This window comes from Setaria italica, chromosome IV (genome assembly GCF_000263155.2).
Source record: "Setaria italica strain Yugu1 chromosome IV, Setaria_italica_v2.0, whole genome shotgun sequence".
In the NCBI taxonomy this organism is placed as follows: Eukaryota; Viridiplantae; Streptophyta; class Magnoliopsida; order Poales; family Poaceae; genus Setaria; species Setaria italica.
Genome location: NC_028453.1, coordinates 37,277,379 through 37,302,693, shown reverse-complemented (window position 1 = coordinate 37,302,693; position 25,315 = coordinate 37,277,379). Strand labels below are relative to the sequence as shown.

At 49.8% G+C, this 25,315-nt stretch overlaps 3 protein-coding genes and 1 long non-coding RNA gene across 4 annotated transcripts; 2 read left to right on the top strand and 2 right to left on the bottom strand.

Moving 5' to 3' along the window:
• The first annotated feature begins 512 nt into the window (after positions 1 to 512).
• On the top strand, positions 513 to 2,221 carry LOC111256959. Its single transcript, XR_002677254.1, has 2 exons — positions 513 to 1,159; positions 1,285 to 2,221. It is a non-coding gene; the product is annotated as an uncharacterized LOC111256959 (long non-coding RNA).
• Positions 2,222 to 12,411: 10,190 nt separating this feature from the next.
• LOC101754594 (thaumatin-like protein) lies at positions 12,412 to 13,953 on the bottom strand. Its single transcript, XM_004966123.3, has one exon. The coding sequence runs from the start codon at positions 13,827 to 13,829 to the stop codon at positions 13,065 to 13,067; it is 765 nt and encodes a 254-aa protein (XP_004966180.1). The 5' UTR covers positions 13,830 to 13,953; the 3' UTR covers positions 12,412 to 13,064.
• Positions 13,954 to 17,798: 3,845 nt separating this feature from the next.
• LOC111257095 lies at positions 17,799 to 19,902 on the top strand. Its single transcript, XM_022826150.1, has 5 exons — positions 17,799 to 17,921; positions 18,003 to 18,071; positions 19,259 to 19,360; positions 19,658 to 19,732; positions 19,891 to 19,902. Exons 1-5 carry the CDS (start codon positions 17,838 to 17,840, stop codon positions 19,900 to 19,902), a joined length of 342 nt encoding a protein of 113 aa, XP_022681885.1. The 5' UTR covers positions 17,799 to 17,837.
• Positions 19,903 to 20,288: 386 nt separating this feature from the next.
• LOC101754199 (IAA-amino acid hydrolase ILR1-like 6) lies at positions 20,289 to 24,766 on the bottom strand. Its single transcript, XM_004966122.3, has 3 exons — positions 24,044 to 24,766; positions 22,599 to 22,724; positions 20,289 to 21,553 (listed from the first exon to the last, which is right to left on the bottom strand). Exons 1-3 carry the CDS (start codon positions 24,557 to 24,559, stop codon positions 20,717 to 20,719), a joined length of 1,479 nt encoding a protein of 492 aa, XP_004966179.1. The 5' UTR covers positions 24,560 to 24,766; the 3' UTR covers positions 20,289 to 20,716.
• Between the last annotated feature and the right edge of the window lie 549 nt (positions 24,767 to 25,315).

The window sequence follows — 25,315 nt, the reverse complement described above, 5'->3', positions numbered from 1 at the left end:
GGAATCGGGGAGGATGCGGATGGAGTCGCCGGGAGTGCGTACTTGGGGTTCGGTTTGAACACCCCGGCACACGCGCACGTCGTCATCGGATGACGATTCTCGTCGGAGGTCGTCGCCAAGGTTGTGGACGTCGTCGTGTGTACCGGTGGCGGCGCAGACGATGCTGCCGGCACGGACGGCGCTTGTGTCGTGGGTGACATTGGCGGTGCGGGTGACGCTGGTGTCGGTGTCGGTTCCGGCGGCGTGGGCGACGTGGGCGTCGCAGGTGATGCAGGAGGCGTAGGCGACACGGGCGTCGCGGATGAAGCGGGTGTTGGCGCAGCGGGTGCGGATGGTGCGGACCCTGATGACGTAGGCAGCGACGTTGGTGTCGTGGTGGATGCAGGCGATGTCGGAAAAAATTACGTGCAGTCGGGCTGCAGATCGGGCGTCCTGCAGTCCGTCCCCTGATGCGCTCCGCCTGGGATCGGACGGAGGCACCCTCACTTGGCTCCTCCGCGCTCGGCTCGCAGGCACGCTTGGGTCAGCTCGGCTCGCAGGCGTCCAGGCTCAAAGGATCCCCTTCTGCGCCGCCAACCGCCGCCGACCCACCAGCTCCCATCCCCTTCTTCGCCGATAACCTCACCACCTCCGCGCTTCGTTCCGACGACCTTCTGGACTCCCGCGGTTGCCGTCCACCGCAGCTGAATCTGCCGCCGCCGCCACCGGATTCCGTCTCGACCGTGGCCATGCCCCGGTCTGCCACCGGATCCCGTCCATCCTCGAATTCTACCCCTGTGCCCGTCCCTGCCTTGGCCGCCCTCCTGTTCCTCTGCCCCGGCCGGCCGTCCGCCGATTCAGTCCCTGCCATGGCCATCCGCTCGAAGATGAAGATGAGCTGCTCCTGTGTGGAGGACGGGCAGGAGAGATCAGATTGTACCGTCTGTACTGACGAGCAGCCTGATTTTGATGGTGAGGGGAGCTACGATGGGCGTGGCTGTTCTGGCAATGGAGGATTGAATGATGACAGTGATCAGTTTGCCATGGTGTATGAGAAGGATTGGGAGATGGAGAGGGTGCTCGAGTAGCAGGCTGAGCTAATTGGACAGTATAAGGCTGAAGAAAATGCTCAGATGGAGTGGGAGAAGAAATTCAGCGAGAGTCCACACATTCAACAACGGTACACATTGTCCTTTTCAGATATGATGCACTTCCTATTTAGTTGTTATTGCATTTGACTGAATAAAAAATAAAATGAGCTAATATTTCCGTATTGTGCACTTATTTCTGCTCTCCAATCTCCAGGATAATGTTAACTTAAACAACAAGCTAAATCAGACTGAAAAATGCTAGCTGGAGGATGGAAACTGCTCAGATTGTGGATAAAGAAATGGTTTGTGAACATGCAAGATCAAGTGAGGATTATCACAATCCCTCTGAATTTCTACCAAAGGGATCTGTTTCAGAATTGCCCCCAAATGTAGCCAAAGATAGTGTTACTGAGCAGCGTAAAGCTGATGGGTCTGATCATGATTTTGTAGTGGGCACTATGATAGTTGCCTCAAGCCACGGTGAATTGCAGGTTAGGAAGAATATGCTTACAACTAAGAGCTATCTTGAAGGAAGTGGTAATAATCTTGGGAAATCAGTTCTCCCTCCACAAGCAAGCTGTGATAGCATCCTAAATGCAAGATATGACAGAGGTCAAGGAGATGTAGCATCCTAAATGCAAGATATGACGGAGGTCAAGGAGATGAAAATTCTGACAGTGGTTCAGAATGGGGAGTGGTTCTTTTCTCCCTGAATGTTTGAGGTAAAGTGATGTGCTAACTACTTCTTTTCTTTTGCCAGGTGGTTAAATTATCAAGATTGCTGACACAGTAGCTAGCAAAAAGATCACGTTTGCTGAAATACAAGACTAATAAATCAAGCACTGAAGGTTGCACTGCTCTGTGTCTCGAACAATCCAAAGAGCCGTCCACCAATGAGGGCCGTGGTGAAGATGCTGCTGGAAGCCAAGGAAGAGAACAAGCGGATGCTGAAGCTGGCACCTCCGGACATCTAACTTGAAGCAAGCCCGTATGAAGAATAATGAATAAAAGATGTGTTGGCTCTTCTTGGATAATGTACTTCATATCAATTGGCATCATATCTAGTTCTGATAGCAGCTAGCTAGTTCTGAAACATCACTTGTAACTGTTCTAGCCTTTTGCTCCGAATGAAAAGTGATGGTTGCTATCAATCTGTCATGTGTCAAAGATTTGGTGTTCATAATTTGCTAAATGAAAACCACATTTCTGAATGAACTCTCTTGCACCTATCCTTGGATGTGAAAAGGCACAGATTTCATCCAATTAGTGTATCTTAATTATCTTGTCAAACAAGAAAGGATGCGGTCCATAAAATTAAACTGCCAACACTGAAAGGCTCGGTTGCAGCCATATTCTCCAACAATATAAATGAGTTACATGTCATATACAGATAACAAATATATCATATATAGATGACAAATATATGGTCCCAACACAGTACAAATGAAAATAAAATTCTGTGTAACACAGCAAGGTCACTTGTTTTCTTGATTTGGCACTCCATCAAAATTTAATTTCTTAACAGCAGGCTGTAATGTGGCAGCTTGATCAACTCCAAGTAATAGATTTGTATATCCTCCTTGGATATACGGAGCACCAAAGTGCGGCATTGGGATATTGGCATATCCTTCTTGGATCAATGGAGATGCTACGGAGGAGGATTGTCCGTATACATATATGCAAAGTTTGGCATTGTGCTGCTATCATTAATAGTACCATCGTTAACATCCTGTATGACAGAATATGAAATTATTTATAAAAAGTTGAATGTAAGCAAATCAAATATGAAAAGTGAATATAGTGCAAGTCATATGACTTACGATAAATTGCTCTGGTTTCAGCACCTTCGTATCCTTCATATCTATTATTTGGTGCATTTATTGAATTTTGCCCTATATTCAAACATGTGAAGTTAACTATACATGTATAAAAAAGGAAAACATGCTAGAATGAGTAGGATCATTACCTTTCTCTCTTCCACATTTCTTTTTCTTCCCTTTTTCTTTTCAAGGGAGATGGTCCCTCATTTACTTTTGGGCCTTTTACCACCCGAGGAATTCTAAATGATATTTTACCTCTGAATGTATTTGTAGCACAGTCAATTGAAATTGGAGGAACCTCATTGGCTTTTTCTTGAATCTTGCTTAGAGAATTATCTGCTTCCAAATCCAAATTACCTATTGCATTCTCCAAATAATCAAGAAGTTCGTTTGACCGTGAACACTTCAATGCAACAGATATTGCCTTTCGTGAGATACGTGCAGCTTGGGTTTTCAAAATTTCCTTCTCAGATCCTTATTTCTCAATATAGAATCCTCTCTTTGCATATTTTGTCCATCTGTTCAGTATATATTGTGACGGTAACATGAAAACATCGTTTACATTGAACACTTTGAGCGCATGCTTGCACAATATACCTATAAGATGTGGACGTCATATTTCAGCAATTTGTATTACAAATTATATTATTGCAATTTAAACCTTGTATACATACCTATGGATTCGTACTTTCGGCAAGCACATGCAATGGTCAAATCTGCTTTGTTGAATACAACCGTTGCTCCATAGTCAGAGTACATATGTGTAACCATATATGTTAAAACTGACCCATCGCTGGGTAATAATCTACAAGAAAATGAAAATTGTTCCTTAAATTCTTCCTCAAATTCTGTAAACATCCTCCTTGTATATGAATCGGCCGCGGTCTTCAATAGAGGGATGCAAGTAACTAGGCTCTTTCGACGTGATGGTTGGTTCCCAGTAGTGGAGCAAAAGGCAATTTAAACTTATTAGTCTGAAACGTGGTGTCAAAAGATACGGCATCACCAAAACATGCGTAATCCATGATAGACTGACCATCTGCCCAAAAGAAATTAGCCATTCTACCATCTTCCTCATCTATTTCAATGGCATAAAAGAATGATGGATCCTCTGTTTGCTTATTTTTCAAGTATTCCAACAATGTTTGTGCATCATTGGATTCTAAATACTTCTTGCGTTGCCGACATCTCATTGTTGCAATCCATCCGTGAGAATGACACTTTGTCAACTCCTCCATAAAATTGTGCCATAAACTCAAACACCTGGGCTGGCTTGATTCCGCCGTCCCTCATTTGGCCAATTAGTTTCTTATCTGCTTCTTGAACACTTAGTTGGGACCTCAGCTTCTGCCTTTTATTTGGACTAGCAAGGTAGTGATTGTGATCAAGCACAACCTTATACACTGTCCACACCCCCTCTTTGCTAACACTAAACTGAACACAAGCATTGCAACCTATCCTTGTAGTGTGTTTTGATGATTCTGTTTGTCCATGACCTTGACTACTACAAACTATATGTTTGTGACATATACTGCCATCTCCTCGGCGCTTTATATCACTCTTTCTAATACTGAACCCAATCTTGCCTGCATATGTGTTGTACATATCGTAAGCTTTCTCCTCGGATTCGAAAGACATTCCAACTTCATAAACAATCAAAGTTTGTCCAACTTTATCAGCCACATGTTGTATAATGAGCGTAGAGTTAAAAGGTGCCTTACAAAAATATGAAATATTATAATCTCACTTGAATTTTTTATTCAAGTTGCTTCAATTACCTCATCTGGCGTTTCATTCGCCATTGCTTCTGTGGTGATCGACTCAGTATTCTCTATATTATGTGTGACCTAGCATGTGCTCACGCGTGTAAATGTGCTCATGGATCAGAAATAGGCGGAGGGCATGTACAATCATCAAAACACACACACAAAAAAAGCTAACTGCACCTGAGTTATCTGCTACTCATTCACTCCAGGTTCTCCAACGATTCTACAGGAACATGGCATCTGATGAGAGGAGGGTGCAGTAGGTCCGATGGGTGTCTGATCCTCCTGGCCTTCTCCTGCCATGGTGCACGCGTCGTGCAGGGCGACAGGATGAGTTGCGCCACCGACTGCGCCCTAATAGATGTGTTTGTCAAGTGAACCTGCACGTAACGAGCTGCTACCAATCAGTATATGTCGTTGCCAATGCCAACCGAGCTGCAGATTGAACCTGTACGTCAATGGGAAAGTAGGGCGACGAAGCGGAAGGTGGTGGATGACGGTGATTTTTTTCCCGTGCTGGTGGAGGTGGCCGAGGAGGAGGCCGCGGGGACGAGCGGGAGGAACGACAACTGATCGACGAGTCGGAGGCGGCACCGTGCGGGCATATGGTGAGCCGAGCGAGACCTGACGAAAAACAGTCCGTACCACGCGGACGCCAACGCGAGCCGTCCGCAGATGCCTCCGTCCGATCCCAGGCGGAGAGCATCGGGGGACGGACTGCAGGACGCCCGATTTGCAGTCTGACTGCACGTAATTTTTTTCCGATCCGCGCGGCCGTGACGTGCCGGTGGGTTTGGGGTTTTACCGCGTTTCGTGTGCATGAGCCAAGGAACCATGGCGGCGAACGGGCGGTTGGCGCGTGTAAAGAACCTGGAGAATGTTGCGTTCTGCTGGTGGCGTAGTAGGCTGTACGTATGTGTTTTTGCCCCAGTTGGGGATGTCTTGGAAATTGATCGATGCTCTCTCTTGCGTCCTTGAAAGGAACTGTCTTTGCTGCGACGCGCACGCGTTTGCTCGCAATATTGAGGGCATGTTCATATCCGTTTATTTCCCGCTTATCGATAGAAATAAGCTCTAAGTTCACCTAAAAATCTAGCTTATTTTTCGCTTACCACTTAAGAGCAACTCCAAGAGTATCCTAAAAAATTCTTCCCCAAAACTATGTATTGGGGGTTCTCCTAAAAAAATTTTCCCCCAAAAACATATTAGTCCACAGCAGATCGCTAATAAATAGCTCCCAATATTTCAAACACAGGCCACATCATCGTATTGGGCCCATCGGAAGGGACGCGCGGGCGTGCGGGAATCAGGATTGGGGGAGGAACGCCAACGCTAAAATATACGCGGTGGCAGGCTGTTTTTTAGCGTCGCTAAAAAATTGGGGAAGGTTTAGGTGGATTGTTGGAGTTCATTTTTTCTCTCTTTTTTCCTAAAAAAAAGTATTAGGGGTAAGATTAGCAGCCTCTTGGAGTTGCTCTAAGCCGCTAAGCCCACAATTCACGATAGAACTAGCGGACCAATTTTCCTGTACGTGGCCTCGAGATGCTTCCCGCAAGCGAACGATTTTTTCCCCGATACCCCCACCCCACCGACACCTGTTGTCCGCCCCACGCCATCGATCCTGCGCCCGCCGCCGGCTCTAGCCACCACCGGCTCCGTCCGCCACCCTCCACCGACTCCCTGCACCAAATCCTGCCCTCCATCGGCACCCTGGCTAGATCCCGCCAGCCACCTCCCTGCCGACAGGTCCCGTCCGTCGCCCGCCGCCGGCTCCGTCCTCCCTCCCCACGTCCTCCCTGCTCGCCTCGCGTCAGTCCGCCAGCGCCTAGCGTTTCCCTACCCCCTGGCTCGCGTCCTCCCTACCCGCCTTGCGTCAGTCCACCGGCGCCTAGCGTTTCCCTACCCCTGGCTCGCATCCTCCCTGCCCGCCTTGTGTCAGTCCGCCGGCGCCGCCAGCTCCTTCCGCCGGCGGTCGTGGCAAGGCTCACCAGGCACACAGCGGCGAGTGGGCGGGCGTGCCGTGAGCTTTCCCAGGGTACCCTCTTCTGCCGCACTCGTCAGGATCGCTAGCAAGTTAGTGATCATGCACCGTTGATGCCAATTCCATCTTCATTTGATATTGTATCCATTTGCATAGATTGCTCCTTTTTATTCTAGATGTGTAATTGTTGCGTTTGGTGAATTCGTGATCGTGCGATGATTCTAGACATTTGAGTTGGGAGGATGGCTTCCTTGGAGTGTTCTTTCATGTGCTGCGGGCAGTGTTTTAAGAATTCGGCATAGTTTGCTGAACCTGGAATAGGTTATTGTGTCTTTGTAGAATCTATCTTGTACTTGATTATGGATGGTTTTGTTTGAGAATTGATTGGTTAAATGCTGTCCAAGATGATAATTAGAACTAGGATCATTGATTATGGAAATGGGTTGGTGTGACGCCTGAGTGGTCAAAGTATAGGTCATCATGGAAGTTAATAATTTTGAATTGTTAAGTTGGTGCATGGCATTATAAGCCACTGATTGGAAGAAAGTTCCAGCATCATGACAAGATGAGAATTGAAATCTTTTCTGCAAGACCATTTTCTTTTGCTGCCATATCCAAATGCGACAATGAAAAATCCCTCTTTTTTCCATTTTTTGATCAGGCCATTTCCAGTCATGACAACATAAACAATATCTCTGTTGTAGTAATTAGATCATTTTTTTAATAAAATATTCCTTAGTGTTATCTGAGTTAAGAAACTAGAAGGATATTGTATGAATGATTTATGAGTTAAGAAATTGTAATAAAGCTTACTGTCTTGGCCCCTACTCGTACATTTGTTTTACTGCTCGAAGTGGGTCTGATCAGTAATCAAGCTTTATGGCCAAACTTGTTCAATTGGTTTGAAAATGATTGAGAGGAAAAATGTTTTTTTTGGCAAAGTTATTTCCATATTAGATCTATCTATCATATGAAATTCATATTATTGTAATGCAATTTCTATTTAACAAACTTTGAAGACATTAGAATTATTATCTTCTCCTCAGATCCACAATAAAAATGAGCTATTATCAGCCTCAGGGGCATTCAGGTCAATTTACCAGTCAGGACAGACAATCGAGATAAAATAATCAGGATTGCCAAACACCCAGCTTATTCAGACAGCGGATTCTCCAGGCAGCAGGCTTATCTGATAAGCGAGTTCCAGAAAAGTGTATACAAATAAGGCCTGATTCTACCAGCGTGCTAGCCCGCACAGAACAACGCGGTTGCGCGCAACCGCGTGCGTTTTTTTCTTTTTTCTTTTCAATTATTTTTTCTATACCATGTAAATATTGTATAGTACATTAACTTTTTAACAACATTCTCTCAAAAATTATGACAAATGTTACGCGTATAAGTTATGTATATTATAAAAGTTGTATTACGAAATATATCACCTAAATTGTTGTTAGGAATAAAGTTATACATATATCACCTAAATTGTTGTTAGGAATAAAGTTATACGTACAAATTGTGCGTATATGTTACAACTGTATGAAAAACAAAATTTGAAGTTATTTACAAATTGTACTTAAAAGTTGCACACATAAGTTCTGCACGTTATTTAAGTTGTACTAAAAAAATTCTCATAGAAAGTTATATTATAGAGTTATGCATCGAAGTTACTTATGATATTACAAAAATGAAAAATCGTGGGATTTTAAACTTTTTAAAAAAGAAAGTCGCAGAGTGATCGAGCGCGGCAGCCCTCCTGGCGCGCGCTGATTAGCGCGATTCTGCTAACTGCTAAGCATGTTGGGCGCGCATGACTGATTGGGCCTTGGTGATGAATTCAAATGGGGGGCAACTGCGAGCGTACTGGGCCCTAAAGTTCTCGTGCGAGGAAAGCAAAAGCCCATTCACCCTTCTATCTAAGCCCAAGCAAGCATGGACGAGCGTTATCACCAAGCAGAATCTTTGCATGCAGTCAGCATCCAAAGCAAGCAGTCAGCACACTCTCACTCAGCAGCATCTGTGTACGTGGAGGCCCTACTTTGCTAAAGCATTCCAAAGAGGCACCGGGTCCAGTGTGGTGGACTGACTGGTGGGGAGGTACCGTTGCACCAAAATGGCCACTAGTATTCGGTTTGCATTGGGTGAGGCCTAAGTTGGGCCACCTGCTCTGCCTTTTGAGACCCCAAATGTCTATTTCTGCAGTAACTCCATGTCAACCGAACTAAACCAAGGCACTTTCGCCAAACACGCATCTAGCATTGCCAAACAAAGGGGCAATTAAACCTTGCTGAAAACATGGCGAAACGAGCTGAGACTACCCAAGAACGGTGGCACACCTGTATACATGGCAAAACGGGCTGGGTCTAACGGCGGCATGAGGCCCAGCACGATTTAGCCCGGCACCAGCACGGCCTGGCTCGGTTAAGGATGGGCCCGAGCTGCCACGGCTTGGTATGCTGGGCCAGGCTTGGGCCGCTACTGCAGCGCGCGGGCTGGCACGGGCACAGCCCGTTTAATTGGATGGCCCAGTTTGGCCCGCTATATCTTCCCTCGCCCATTTAAAATAGTCATATTTGTGATTGTGTGAACATATTATAATATAGGCATATGACAACTTGTATATGCATATCATTATATGCATGTGAAAACCATCAAAATTCTAACTATGTGGACTAGCTACATGTATTTATGCCTCAATTGTCATCGATTTGGAGGTTTTTTGGTTTAGCGGGCCAATGGGTGGCCCGGCCACCTAGCACGTCGGGTTGTTGGGCCGGCATGGCCCGTTAAGCCCTACAAGGGCTGGGCCTGGGCCTATGAGGCGGCACAGCCCGCCACTGTGACCGGACCAATGCAGGTCGGGCCGGGCGGGCGGGCCTTTTGGCCATGTATTACTACTGACACCTGACACCGGTTCCTCCCTGCATTCTTTCCCGGAAACAGACGGGGTCGAACAGAGGTGTGCTGCGGCGCCACGTCAGTGGCCACATGTCGTCTCCCCCGCACGGTAGAAAAACGCCGGTGAAGCGCACCGCCACTGACTGCCATGTGATACGGACATGCAGGACAGGCGCGAGCCGGGATGCGAGTCCTACCTGCTGCCTGGCACGAGGTCATGTGCGCCCCATGCTAGGGTTCCCTACTTCCCTTGTCTCTTCCTTCCCTACCATTACCATACGGCCACAAGTGAGTGGGCAGCGAGCACTACCCACGCACGATCATACGAATATACGATCCGGAGGACTGAGGGCAAAGGCAGACAAAGGTGAACGAAAGCTGGGGTAGTCGAGTACCAGATCGTGTGACGATCTGCCGAGCTCATCGATGGACCGATCGATCTCTGGAGTGGTGGTTGGACTTTGGACCTGGACCTTGGAGCAGAGAACGCACGGCCGGATCGATCCACACGCCTTTCGCTGCTCGCTCTGAAAAGCTTGGATCGCATCACATGCAGTGCATGTTCCTACCTTGTTTCCTTTTGCTCGCTTGCTTTCTACGTGTCCCTTTGAATCAGTGCAATGAGATGTACTGCAATCTGACTATGTAAAAGTGAAACCGAAATGATGTGCTACGTGCTCGTTTGAAGATGATTTCTTTTTTCGAAAAGTTATTTGAAGATGATTTCGCAAGCAGTGCCAGAGGTGCATTTTTGGGCGGATAGAGTTTCAGATCATCAGACTGAAAACCACGATGGAGGAGTTGATCTAGGAGTATTTAACTGGAGGAAGCAGGTTAAACACAAGTTGGGTCATTGCGTCCGTCACATGGCACAGGACAATCATGTCGTCTCCACAGTGCCACTTCCGTACGGGTCCAGGCTCTAGGTGCTCCATCTGTCCATCTAAAAATGATGCCCTTCACGACATCCGGAATTTGGCGTACGATACGAGCATAAGACCACAAATTTCATTATTCACTCACTCAAAACATCCGCTCCAGATTTCCTAAACACTAGCGCAACAAAATACTCTTAATGCACTCAAAAAATCCGCTCCGGATCTGGTAGACGCCAGCCCAAACGGCACAAACTCGGGCCTGTTTGGCAACCAAGTGTTAAAGTTTAACACCCGTCACATCGGATGTTTGGATGCTAATTAAGAGTATTAAATATAGGCTAATTACAAAACTAATTGCATAGATGGAGTGTAATTCGCGAGACGAATCTATTAAGCCTAATTAGTCCATGATTTGACAATGTGGTGCTACAGTAACCATTTGCTAATGATGGATTAATTAGGCTTAATAGATTCGTCTCGCGAATTAGCACAGGGTTCTGCAATTAGTTTTATAATTAGCTCATATTTAGTTCTTCTAATTAGCATCCGAACATCCGATGTGACACTGTTAAAGTTTAACACCTCGTATCCAAACACCCCCGAGGCCCCTGAAAAAGAGGAGCCTCTGAGCGAGCCAACGACTGCATTGACCTCGCCTCGTTCATCAGAGATAACTGCACGCTCAGAGCCAATGAGAGCAGCCTGTGATCTGAGCGAGCCACTGACTGCACCACTCCACCGTCGCTCAGATCACACTCGGCAGCGAGCAGAGTAGCAGACGTGCCGATGACGATCGGCAACTCAGGCCGCCACGTTCACCAGAGAATCCAATGTTGACCCAAGGCCAACGCGGTAGTAGGTGCAGTGGAGTGACGCCGGTCGCCAGGACTGGCAAGTGGCGTTCCGGCAACGACCAAACCTAACAGTCTAGTAAGCGATAATCAGATTCAGATCTTCACCACTAAGAGTCCGTTTGGTTTCACATGCTTATGCACTTAAAATAAGTAAATAAGTTGCTTATGAATCCAATCACTCTTGCTTATGGGGTTGCTTATTTTTAGCAGGGATTTATAGGTACTAAAAGGTGCATTTTACAACTCATGTCCTCATTCAATACACCCTACCTCTCTCTCCCCCCTCCCCCGTCACCACTCACCAGCTCTCCTTCCTCCGCGCCACCCGTCGCCGCTCCCGACCGCCGCCAGCCCCCAGGATCGGGCGTGTGCAGGAAGAAGAAAGGTGGGAAGGCAAATTGGAGAGTTAGCAACACAAGGAGCAAATATGACAATGTTCATCTCATTCAATGCTTATAGGCAAGAGTATCCAAACTGCTAGACAAAAATAAGCAACTCTAAATAATAAGTAATTTTTATAATAAGCAACTCAAACCAAACTTACCCTAAACAACACGGAGCACCAGGAATGTTCGAGCTCGAAACCATTTGAAAACAGGAATTTTAAAAACCTGGAACAGCTTCGAGTCTCTCTCGACGGGATCTCGGTCGTGGACCGCGGACGCAGCGGCTCCAGGCGAGTTGAGCGGAATCCGACGAGATGGGATGAGACGAGCTCCTCCGGCTGTCGCGTCGGTTAAAACCCTGTGTCTGCGCGAAAAAGTGGCCTCGAAGCTCGCGCCCTCCTCGAATTATGATGTCCCCGTGGCGAACGCCGGCCTACTACTATAGCTAATGCGGCTCACTGCACGACGCTACGGACGGACGGTGGCGGATAGCCTGGGCGCCTGGCCGGGTGGGTCAGTGCCCGGCACTGCTGGTGCTGGCGCACCATGCACCTGTGGTCGAAATGCAGATCTGAAGGAAGCTTTTACAGTGCTGCACCAAAACGCAGATCTGTGGTTGTGATTTTTGAACTCGTGTTCCTGTTTACCTGCTCCAATGACCGCGAACCTCTGTGAAGTTTGAAAGCCTCTCTTGGATCCGGAAACCAAGAGCCAAAATGTGGCAACTCTTCAGAGTGGTAAATCTGGGAACGATTTCAGAGTGAAAATGCAGTGCTTCTTTCTTAGAGAACAACGGGGGGCCAGCGTCCCACCTGAACTTCCAACTGCAACGAAACGGGAGTGGGCGAACCCAAAATACAACAAGCAAATAAGCAAGCAAAAATCCAAAGGACCCCCAGGGCCGCCGTGTGCCCCACCGCCGGCGCATGGAGGGAGAAGAGCCCGACGACGGATTCCGCTCCATCCCGCGCCGTGCCCGGAGGGGATCGCCCTGGGAGCACCAGCGCCCAGAACGCGCAGAGGTGGGGGCAGGAAGCGAAGAGGTGGTCGACGTCCTCTTCCGCGCCGGCGCACAAGAGGCAGGAGGCGGAGTCCAACATGCCGTGGCGGTGAAGGGACGCCCTGGTGCGCGTCCGCCCGTGGCGTGAAAATGCAGTGCTAGTAGCATATACCCATATACTGATATACCCCCCATCATCTCCGGCCTACCAGCGGTAGGCCACCGGATCTCATCACACACGGATCAATTCTACAAGATGCAATGCAACGGTGGCAGAAAGGAAGTTTTTTTTAGAGAACAGCAACGCACTACAGCTAAACAAGGTGTCTCCTCGTGAACGCCATTGATTCATGTTGATGGAACGGGAGCAGAGCACGCACGCACCGGCTCCGTCTCCTCTGCTGGGGTTCGTCTTCAGCGGCGGTGGGGGCAGAAGGTGACGACGTAGGACGCGCCGGCGGAGCAGGTGAGGATGGACGTCGGGTCGTCGTAGGCGTACGAGTACGCCTTGGGGCACGCCGACTTGAACAGCCTCGAGTACGCCGTGGGCTTGCACTGCTGCGGTGTCCCGAAGTTGCCCGTGCAGCAGTACTGCGGCGCGCCGTACGCGGCGCAGGCGCTGCGGCACCCGACGACGCGGTTCCCGTCGCCGCCGCGGACGGCGAGACCCTGCGGGCACACGCGGTTGAGGTCGCTGACGCACCCGGCCGGGACGCAGTTCGCCCCCGACCCGTGGACCGGCGTCATGGCGATGGGGATGTTGTACCCGTCCACCAGGCTCACGTCGTAGAAGTCCTGCGCCGCGGGGGCGCCGGAGCCGGAGCCGAGGGTGATCTCCGCCAGCGTGGCGGGCGGCGCGCCACCCGCGCCGTTGCAGTAGAGCGTCCCGCCGCAGTCGCCCGTGGCGCAGCGGCCCCGGCCTGCCGCGTCGAACTTGCACTCCTGCCGGCCCCACACGCGCCCCGACCAGCCGGCGGGGAGGCGGATGGAGGTCGCGTGGCCGGGCGCAAGCTGCATCCCGCCGCGGGCAAGGAGCTCCTTCCCCGCGCTCGGCTGGATCCCCGGCCACACCGTCTCCCCGCACCGGTTGTACAGCGCCAGCGTCGCCGCCGACGCGCCCCCGGCCGCCGCCAGGGCCAGGAGGAGCACCGCGGCCAAGGCCACCGCGCGCATTGCCATTGCAGGAGGACACGAGGCGTCGCGCGCTCACGCGGAGGAGGCGAGCGGGAGAGTGAGCGAGCTCTGGCGCGCGGCGGAGTGGGCTGGGAGTGTCGCGCTCGCGCGGCGTGTAGCGTGGTGGGGTTCGCGCGGGCGTATTTAATGAGTGGGGGAGTGAGGCAGAGTGACTGTGGAGTGTGAAAAGGTTGGTGATCACTGGCTGCCTGGCTCGCTGTAACTGCCTATGGAGTGTTTCGGCTCGGGCGCCCGTGTTCGGCTGTGATTTTTTTCCTGCTACGCTGGCAGAGCACCAGAGAGACTAAAGTTTAATCATTTGATACTAATTAGAAGAATTAAATATAAATTAATTATAAAATTAATTGCAGAATTCCTAGACTAATTCGAGTATTCAGTACTCCATGGTTGCTTGCTGAACGCCGGAAATGAACCTCACCGTACCTCCCCGGACCGTCTCCCCCGTCTGCTAGGGTTAAAAAGGAGAGTTGCATCGGCTTGTGGAGAGGGACCGACATGGACGGCATGAGAGAAAAAAAATAATGTACATGTACTACTGAAACGTGGTCCTTGCAAGCTCGCCCTGATGGTACTTCGTGGTATCTATCCTGGTGAATGGCATACTCTGAAATGGGTTAACGTAGCGTTCGAAGCGTCAACATCGTGGTCTCGGGACAGAAAAGGCTGATCATCATGTAGTGCTACGAGGGCAGTCCCAATGAGATATTGTTGTAGTTTCTATCCTTCTTAATTGTCATGCCAACTAAATAATTTGCTGATGTGGCGGTGGATTTATTATGGAGAGAGACCATTTCCTAGAGAGGAAACCAAGTCCTCACGCGCACCAATGGACCAAGAAACCAGCGAATCTGCATTGGAGAGACCCAAATAGTTTCTTTTTGCTCACCGTCGGATCCTTTGCGCTTGCACTGCTGCTACCCGTCACTCAAGCTCCTTTACATGATGCAGAGGATCCGGTACTAGAAGGGAGAATGATTGGTTGGATTTTTGTTTAGACTCTAGATAAAAAAAGTTACATTATGAAGGATGATTTCTTAATACAATATCCTAGACTATAGAAACTAAGTTGGTTTCTCCCATTGGGAGTGCCATGAGTCAAACAGGCGAGAGTCACACATGCATCCGAAGTCCAAATCATCCGCAGAGAGCCGGGGATGTGCTAAAATAGCTAAAGGCAACGTTTAAACGCTTCGGTCATAGGCCAGCTAGTAGCCTAGGAGGCTTACCAATCAACCAGTTAGACCTTGTTTATCAAAATTACTGTAGTGCAACCGTAGCATTTCGTTTGTATTTGTGAATTATTGTCCAAATATTGACTAATTAGGCTTAAAAGATTCGTCTTGCAAAGTACAACAAAATTGTGCAATTAGTTTTTTATTTCGTCTACATTCAATACTCTATGCATGTACCGCAAGTTTGATGTGATGGGAAATCTTCTTTTCGCATAGTGCCAAAGTTAGTATTTTGAAAGAAACTAAACAAGGTCTTTCTATATCTTAGCCGGTTCTCTTAGTCAACACAGCTAATATTGGAGTAGCTCTGAAGATCCGAACATGACTCGCTAAGGCAACGGTTTAAAACATGCAGTAAATATGCCAGCTACAATACTTATCAATCAACAAGCTAAAATTTTGTTGTCAGCCGATTCTCCTAGTCAATACAGCTATGGTTAGTAAAAAAAAAACTAAACGGAACCATCATTGTACCATGTTTGGATTTAAGCTCGCTAATACTCCATCAGCTTCAAATTATATATTATTTTAATTTTTCTAGATTTATAGATATTATTATATATTTAAATATGCACTATATTAAATGCATACGGAGGAGCAGCTCTTGCAGCGCTGTCAACGGAGAGGTATTAGCACGGAAGGAGTCGGGCTCGAGACGAGGCCTCAATCAATTTGCCCGCAGCATGACGAGTTGAGGTGTGAATGCCTTCCCGTACGAGGGCACCTGCCAATCTGCTGCTGCCTGGCATGATGTCCATGATGGAGATTGATTGCTCTTGCTCACGCCTCCAGCTTTCACGCAAAAACCCCAGCCCCCTTCACCACTCGCAGGAAATTGCTCGTGTGACATGCTGTTCTGGCCTCAAGCCGAGCTCGAGCACAGCTACAGTGCCAGTGCCACCCTACTCTCTCACAGTCTGAAGTCAGACAGTCACAGCACAGACGCAGACACGACGCGGGCGCACGGTGATCGATGTCTGTGTAAAGTCAACAGGCACGGTGGGCCCGGCGTCAACCAGGAACAGAGACCAGGCAGGAGGCATCGGGGCTCGGCTCGTTTCGTTGGGTTCTGTTGCTCGCGCGCTCGTGCCTCGCGAGCCGCGGTGTCCGGCACGGCGGGTCGGTGGCGCAGTGACATCCGGCCCGGAGGATTTCGCGAGAACAGGGCACGGGAGAATGGAGTGTACTGCCGGGCAGGGCAGGTGGAGGAGGGAGGACAGGGACCATGTGAGGAACGGTACGGAACGGTGCGAGGCACTACAAGTTGTTGAGTTGGGGCCTGATTGGTTACATGGAGAAACACATCCTTCGCACCTCTGAGCCAGGCCGCCCATGGCCAGGCTGTGAGCACACAGGACCCGTGTGATTGGTTGCATGTGTGCATGCAGCATGGCTGGTTGGTCGCTTGATTGGTTAGAGCATCTGAATCTCTCACTGTGGTTCTACAAAACATATGATCTCACATACTAAGAATTATTAATTAGAGGTCTCCTTATTAAATACTGTGAGATGGCACCTAAAGTCAGTACTCTCTATTAGTCCGCGTGGTTGAAGCCACTGTATCCTGATCTCCAGGTTCTGAGAATTATGCAAGCGCATGGATGCTGTTAGGGAAACTCCCCGTTATCGCCAGAGTGCCCAGACTCGACGCCTGCCCGACCATTATTTTTTGGTTGACCATGATTGCTCCGCTTGTTTGGATGGACGCCAATTGTAGGCGTGCCCTCGCGTAGTGTCTTTTTTGCCTGTGTGAGGTGGCCATGAGCGTAAACCAAATGTACCCACTATGACCATGCCACCATAAGACGATGACAACAACATAACCTTCCAAAATTGCAACTACTTGTCTTTCTAAACTGACATCTCCATACCATGCCGACTATAAGAAAATTGGAATATTTGTGAGAGACAAATATGCAAACGTATGATATATTTTTAATTATAACGTGATTTTCCATGTGTTACAGCATTCTTTAAATTATTGGATTTTTTGTAAATGATTTTATATAGGATTATAAAACCTAGAACACAATGTACATGTACAAGAAATATAAAAGAACTCTAATGGGCCGCGCCTCCTCGCCGTGCTGGGCCCTGTAAGTAACTGATGGGCTATCGCACGTCTTACCTAGGGGGTGATTGGTTTGCTGCATCACCCTCCGTCCAAGGTCCCCGCATGCGATCTCGGACTGATTGGTTAGCTGGGCTAGGTGCTGGGCCTAGCCCGCTGCGTGCAAAAGTGGTCGTGGAGCCTGGCTCCCGGTGCGGCCAGAGCCTTCGTTTTCCGGAGCCAGGCTCGCGCGATGCATGGCAGACAGAGAAAGCGGCTGGACGTGCTTAGCGAAGCATGCAACCAATCAATTTCCTCTGGTTGGCCTGGCTGCATTGAAACGCGAACCAAACAAAAAGCTAGCGCACCTCGGGAGCCTGGCCAACGGGGGCTGCATGACCGGTGCGTGCGACCGGAAGGAAACCAATCAGACCCTAGATGTGTAGAGTCTCCTTCCAGCTCTTCTCCGATTTCTATTTCTACCCTCCCTGTCCAATCCTCCAGTTCCCAACCCTAACATCCCCGACGCAAGTCAATCGCGTCGCAGCCATGGCCGCGCGCGCTCTTCGATCCAAGCTATCTGAGTGGATCTTCACCCATGTGGTCAATTCTACATCTTTGTTTTCATACACAAATTTTCTCGCCTGCTCATACGAAAGGTCGGGGCTTGATGTACATGTACTTGTCCTCTTTTTTTCTTCTTGTTTTCAGATGGAGGACGCCCGGATCATGCCGCATCGTCTCGTGAAGGGGCTTCCACCGCTGGCACCGCAAGTGACTAAGATTGCCCCGTTGGTATGGATAATTTCGCTTGATCTACGGTGTCGGGTGTTATGCCTTTGTTGGCGGCTGATATGAGGTTTGCTCTCTTTTCAGGGGAGGGATTCTGCTATCAGTTCTGCTAACCCAATCAAGAACATGATGTTTCAGTCTTTCACATCGAAGGTACCCTTTTCTCCCCCTTGTTCATCTGCAATCGTCGTATTGTGCGCGCGCTTCTTATAGGGTCATTGCTAGCAATCTCTGGTTCTGCTACCTCTCTTGCTATCTCATTGGTTACTGTCTCAGGCTCAATAGAAAGGAGTACTTTGATTTTGAATCTGAACATGACTTTCAATTGTGACTGCCTCAACAAGAGGAGCATCTGGATTATGAGCTTCACTCTTATTGATAACTGGCTGCGGTGTTGATGTCGAGCCCACCTTCTGTGCTTTTGCCTTCCTTTCCCACAAAGTCCTCAAATCAATCAGCTTCTTATTCTTCATTTTGCAATTTGCAAAGCTTTGTGATCTACACTTAAAGACATAAGCACTAATTAACAAAATAGTATATCAATTGTGCTATAAAATTTCTAATTGCAAAGCTCTGCTGCTCACCTCTGTCCTCTAGTTCACTGGTTGTGAGGTTGTTGACCCTGCAGCAGCTCGCCTAGCTCTACTTGATGCGCCTCAGCGCCTGGCCCCTTGCGGCCTCCACCTTGCGCAGCGCCGTAGCTGCACCCCCGGCCTGATGCAGCGGCTGGTGTGGGAGGGCACAAGCCGCGGCCCCCTGCCGGCGCTTGCGGCCGGCTCTCCTGTTGTGTCTTCGGCCTCTGCCCTCCGTCCCCGCCACTCCGGCCACCTGCCGATCCACGATTTAAGATTTTCAGTGCTTTGGATTTTGGGGAGCAGGAGGAGGGAGAATGCCGAACGGGGCAGAGAGGAATCAAGCGAGAGAACGGAAGGTGATGCTGTCCGTGGCATGGTGGGAGCAGGCTGGCGGGTCTATTGCCTGTTGTGGGTCGTGATTTGTGGGCCGAAGCTGGCCTGGTGGGAGGAGGACTTCGTGTGTTGGGTTAGATCGTCCTTTTGGGCTAAGTTTGAACTCAGGAATGAAAACTGTGGTTCAATATCGTATGCATATATGTATTGCTTGATGTATATACTTGTTTTCCTGAAAAAAAGTTGGGTATTCCCAGGAATACCCAGGAATCCAGCTGCCTCCGCCCCTGCTCCTTACTAGACATCTTGAATAATATTTTACCTCAGTTGTAGGACATTTATCTTCACTTAAGTAATTACACAATGGTTTTTAATTATGTGTGGATGTCACTCAAACTCCTTGGTAGCTTGATTGAAGCTTCTGTTTTACAGGTACCAGAGAGCTTCACCTTTGGTTTACTACCTAAAGCCAAGAGTGTACTGCACAATGAGGCTGGCTATAGCCTCTGCTCATCCTTCAAGATATTACTCATTGTTTGTTCACCTTCGTGCAAACAAAGTTCACTTGTGTTGCTTCATTTGGATTTTTTTATGCTGCCTGCTAATATTGCTATGTGATCTTATTATGCAAGCCTTTGCTTTGTTGCTTCAAACTTTGCCATGAGGTTACTCTGTAACAAAATATCTAGATCAAACTTTTGACCAATCCAACATGCTATACACATCAATTGACACTGTTATTTCATTGTCCTGGGATGAGTCCTATATTAAGATCTGCAATTTTATCACGTACATTTGATTTAACTTTGAGGACATTTGTTTGAATTTCAGGCAAAGTCTGGTCCCAGCTTGATTCATGGAAGAAGAAACTTCAGCTCACCTCCTGGCACTAAAAACATTCCCAAGGTATACATCATTCTAGTCACATTTCCCTCTGCACCAGTATTCAGCTTTGCAATACTTTGGCTATTTTATATGTTGTTTGACCTGATAACTAGTGCTCGATAGGAAGGATTGATTGGTACAAATGTCACAACTGCAATACTATTGGCCTATTGCTACAGGCCGTTCCTTGAGCTCTTGCACTCCTTTTTTTTTAATAACATGAACCAAGTTCCTAGATAATAATAGTTATGTTATGTGTATGATGGCATAACTAGCACCATATCACTCACCTTCCATGCATGGTAAATGTTCCTGTAGCAGCATTGAACCCTATTTACCTATTTATATGATATTTTAGCATGGCGGCTAGCACCCAAATAGGAAGAACAGAAATTTGTCAGAAGATTTGTAACACCACTGTTACAAACAATTCTTTACATCTTGCGAAGTTGTTGTATTGTAAGCCTATGTTTGAAGTCGTATGAAGTGACATGTTGTATTGGTATAGATGCAGAATTGAGGGCCGGATTCCTAGAAATTACTAGTAGCAGTTTCATGCCAGGCATAAGCTCTTACATGATGTGATGATTATAGAAGCTTCAATACCCATTTGTTTTGTCAATGAGAAGGAAGAGTCTGACATCCCCAACTGGGGCAAAAACACGTACGTACAACCTACTACGCCACCAGCAGAACGCAACATTCTCCAGGTTCTTTACACGCGCCAACCGCCCGTTCGCCGCCATGGTTCCTTGGCTCACGCACACGAAACGCGGTAAAACCCCAAACCCACCGGCACCACGAGCCCGACGGCCGCGCGGATCATCATCAGCCGATCGATCACCACGAGCCCGACGGCCTCAAAAACTAAACCAATCCGAGCCCGCGTTCCAACACCACACCACGCGCAAAGGAACCACCACTACCCAAGGCGCCCGAGCGATCGGCCTCAGCTTCCACCGTGCCCTCGCCGTCCGCCGGTGCGCTCGTCCTCGCCGTGCCCGGTCACAGCTCCTGTTCTCTGGCCAGGTCGTCGGCGGACGGGGAGCCCATGAGGGAGCCGTGCTCGGCGAGGAACCTCTCGGCGATGGCGGCGTGCACGGCGGCGCCGGTGGGTAGCACGTCCTCGTCGATCATGAAGTACGGGGAGTGGCCGGTGTGCACGGACCCCAGCGTCTCGTTCCGCACCCCGATGTAGTAGAACCCGGCGGGGACTGCCTGGGAGTAGAAGGAGAAGTCCTCGGCGCCCATCATCGCCGGCACGTCGCGGTAGGACCCGGGGCCCAGGAGCTCCGCCGCCACGCGCCGCACGTGCCCGTACATGCGCGCGTCGTTCACCGTCGGCGGGTAGAAGCTCTCGTCCTCGAAGAAGTCCACGGACGCCAAGCACCCGTGCACCCGCGGCTGCGCCGCGATCACCTCCTCGATCCGCCGCCGGAGATGGTAGAAGCTCGCGTTCGAGAAGGCCCGGAACGTGCCGCCCAGCACCACGCCGCCGTCGCCGGTCCCGTTCACGACGGCCACCGACACCACCTGCGAGTCCAGGGGGTCCGCCTCGCGGGAGACGAGGTTCTGGAGGCTGATGATGGTGGACGAGGCAGCCAGGATGGGGTCGGCGGCGGATCGCCGGTGTTCGTTCATGTCGGCGCGTATGACGGCCTTGAAGAAGCCGCAGCCAGCGAGGAGGGCCCCCGTCCTGGACCCGATGACGGACGTCGGGTGCTGGTGCGAGACGTGCACGGCGAAGATGGCCTCCACGCCCTCCAGCGCGCCGTCCTCTATCATCCGCTTCGCGCCGCACCCGGACTCCTCGGCCGGCTGGAACAGAAGCTTCACCGTGCCCTGCACGTACCAAAAATGCCAGAGGTTTCATCAGCAGTAAAGATTGGATGCTCTGGTTACCGTACGGCTTCGTCACCGTACATGACATAGTGGTTGGTGTAGGGACAAGTTTGCTGGAGATGGCGACACATTTTTCACGTCGTCATCTCAAAGGGGGCCATGATGTCTTGTACAGTTGTACACTTACTCCTGTAGTCGTATAAATTTGTAGAGGTACAGAAACTGGCAGCTTATTACTGTGTCACATACTGGCATGAAAAAGCAGAATGGTGGATGCCGTTTTGTGTCAATCGCCAAGGAAGAACATTTAACATCTCCAACAATAGATCCTTGCAGGATAGCAATAATGCCATGTCAATGCTAGCAAAAGCCTAAAATTGCGGCAGAAAGAAGTGCCAAGAACACTAATCAGGAAGCATCTGATCCTTGAAAAGCAGTGAACCCAAAAGAAAAAACAAGGAGTGCCGTACCAAGTACCATCACCACGTTGCATATAGAGTGCAGAGGAATAACTTTTCCTTGATGCACGTTAGTACAATACAGAGCCAGTGACACTGCACCTATCCTCAAGCAACGGGCCAGAGACGCACGTGCTGAAAAGAATTAGTGCTTTTCTTAAAGAACAAGAATTTTTGCTTAAGAGTACTAGCATATGACTCCTTGACGCTGACATTAGCATGATGCCACGACAGCACCAGCCGATCATCACCCGCATATAAAAGTGGTAGCACATCATTTCCGCACTTTGACACCCGTCTTATACCATGGTTTTGAGCAGAAGCTTTTTCCCAGAGCGAATCTAGCGACCTAAACTCGGATCACGTTTTAAGTTAAAGAAAAGAAAGTTCGGGTGACAGTTTTTTTTTCTTTCTGAATTCAAAAATGTCCAGATGACATCAGTAAGGCGGCTGAGACATATCCCATCCCTTGCACGGCAAGAGATCGAGGTTCACTCTGAAAGAGATGTTACACTTACACTTACAGCAGCTAAGTGAAAGGATTTTCAGTTTTTGACAGTTACAGAGGGTAGTGGCGGCGTGCGTACCTTGAGGTGGTGCTCGCGGGCCTTGAGGATCCTGGCGGCGCCGAGGAGCATGGCCACATGCGCGTCGTGGCCGCACGCGTGCATCTTCCCGGGGTTCCTGCTCTTGTGCTCCCACTCCACGGCCTCCTGAAACAACACACGGGGGAGGGGAAGAAACAGGGCGCAGGCACCTCGTCAGTCACGAGTGCCGTGCCAAAACCTGGAACGAAAGAACGGCAGCTGGCCGTGTCATCTTTTCAGAAAAAGTGGCATTTGGCACGTAACCATCGCCGTGCCGATCGCCGAGCACGCATGAGCGGACAAACGGCCAATGGCGCGAGCGCGACCGTGAGAAAAGGGCTCGCTGTTGAGGTGTTTTCGGTCGTCAAAACCTAAAACTGCCCGTTCTGGACAATCAGGCGGATCGGCTTTCCGCGACCAAGAGCCCAACCTGCCTGTCCGGCTGTCCAGCGACGGATGCCATTTCGGGCAAGAGACGAGAAAGCTTTGCCCTGGTTTTCCCAAAGGACACACGGGTTCCCATGATCCCATCCATCCCGCGATGTGCTTGCGATCGAGAGCGGATTCGGCAGGATGGCACCGCGATCCTCTCGGTGTTCGGTGACCACAGCTAGGCGTCAGGACTGACGAAGTCCACAGCCTGGCCTGTGCAGTTGTGCACTTGTGCTCTCTCGCTCTCACTCTCCGTCTCTCTCTCTGCTGTGATTTTTCAGTGATAGCATTTCAGAAACTTTTGTTGCAAGGACCACTGGTCCAGCAGTCACCAACAACAAGTGGCCCGGCCTGGGCTGGCCACAAGGATGACAGGCAGGCAGAGGCCCTCACTCACAAGGAGGCGCGCGGCATTGCTCGTAAAGGAGGATCACATTTTTCACAAGAAAGGAAACATGTGACATCCTTGCCCTTGCGCTCCTACTCCAGGTAGCCTACGAGCGCGACCACCCAAAGGACCAACCATTGTTGCACGGAGGAACAAAGCCTCTGCGAGGTTTTTTTTATAAAAAAATTAGTGGTCTTTCTTTTTTTATGAACCAAATGATAGTTCAGAGAGCATTAGCTGCTGACAGTGCTGGACTATTTGCATAGTTAATTAATTGGTGCACCATCTCAATTCTCATCCATTAAGCAAGTGGCTACACTCTGTTCTCTCTGGATAGTTCTCAACTCAACGAAGGGGCGCGTGCGTTATAGCGACGCATGAACTGAATTGTGCAGAAATTTTGTTGGAATCATTTGAATTTGAAAAAAGAAAAAAAAAACTTCCCGCACTTCGAATAAAGTTATGCGTATGTTGTCTTTTGTTGATACCCCTTGAACTTGAAAAAGAATTTAACTTGAAGAAGGAGAAGGTGAGAAACTTTGAAAAGTTCAGTTGATCGATGGGCAGTATGGTTAATTTGGCACATGTGCGCAGCGTATGAAGCGATATGAACACGTCGATGTACCTGGATGGGCAGCGCGTCCATGTCGGCCCGGAGCGCGACGACGGGTGGCCGCCCCGTGCCGAGCGTGGCGACGACGCCGGTGCGCGCGAGCGGGTGGCGGAATCCGACGCCCATGGCAGCCAGCTCGTCGCGGACCAGGCGGCTGGTCTCCACCTCCTCGTACGCCAGCTCGGGCCGCTCGTGGATCCGGCGCCGCACCCGGCGCAGCCACTCCGCCAGCTCGGGCCGCCCCGCCATCGCCGCGACCTCCTCCTTCCACCCCAGGTAGTACGCCGACCTCCCCCGCGGCCGCGTCCCGCTCGTGTTCGCGCCGCCGCCGCCGCCCAGCTGCTTCCCGCCGCCCACCTTCGCCGCCGCCGCCGCCGCCGCGCCGAGGATCACGTCCTCGTCCAGGAACGTCGCCGCCGAGCAGCCGGCGGCCGGCGCGAGGATCGCCGCCGGCAGCGTGACGACGACGAGCAGCAGGAGAACCGCGCGCCGTGCGTGGCCGCGACGGCGGCGCTCCACGACGGCCATGGCGGCGTTCTTTACGCCTGAGCTGAGCTGAGCGGCTGGCTGCTGATCGAGCTCGCGTGCGGGCAGTGAGCAGGCTTGGGCTACAGGCCTACAGCAGCGGGGTGCTACGCCGCAGGGGCAAAATGGAGGGAGGCGGAGGAATGGCGGGGATTAAATTAAGGGAAGCAGCTAGGGGAGGAGAGGCAGATTTTCTTTTTCTTTCTTCTCCTTGTTTCCCTTTCTGCCCCTTTTCAATTCGGCTCGTGCCCGTAGCATTGTAAAACCGGCACTCGCCCCACTCGAGCATTATTCAGCGCGGGGGCCGGGCCCACCCTGACAGTGACGCATCAGTGGCCATGGCTGGCCTCAGCAGGAGGATTAGTACTAGGACTAGGTGTAGCTTTAGTTCCAGATTTTTTTTTCTTAAAATTTTCTTCAGGATTAGTGTAGTTTTTTTTTGAGGGCATGGATTAGTGTAGTTGATCAGTGGCCTGCTGTACTGGCTGCGCCTGTGACGGATCCGCGTCGCATCTGGCGTAGCGTCTGGTGTTGCACCGGCGTCAGCATCCACAGTGGCGCGCGCTAGCATTTTGCAATGGCCTTACCATATTACAAATCCTACTTCCTCTCTTCTAAATTATAGATTATTTTAACTTTTTTAGATACATAATTTTTGATATGCACTTAGATATAATGTATATATAGGTACATAATAATAAATATTTATATATTTAAAAAAAATAAAACGATCTTGAACGGAGGGAGTTAAAAAAAATA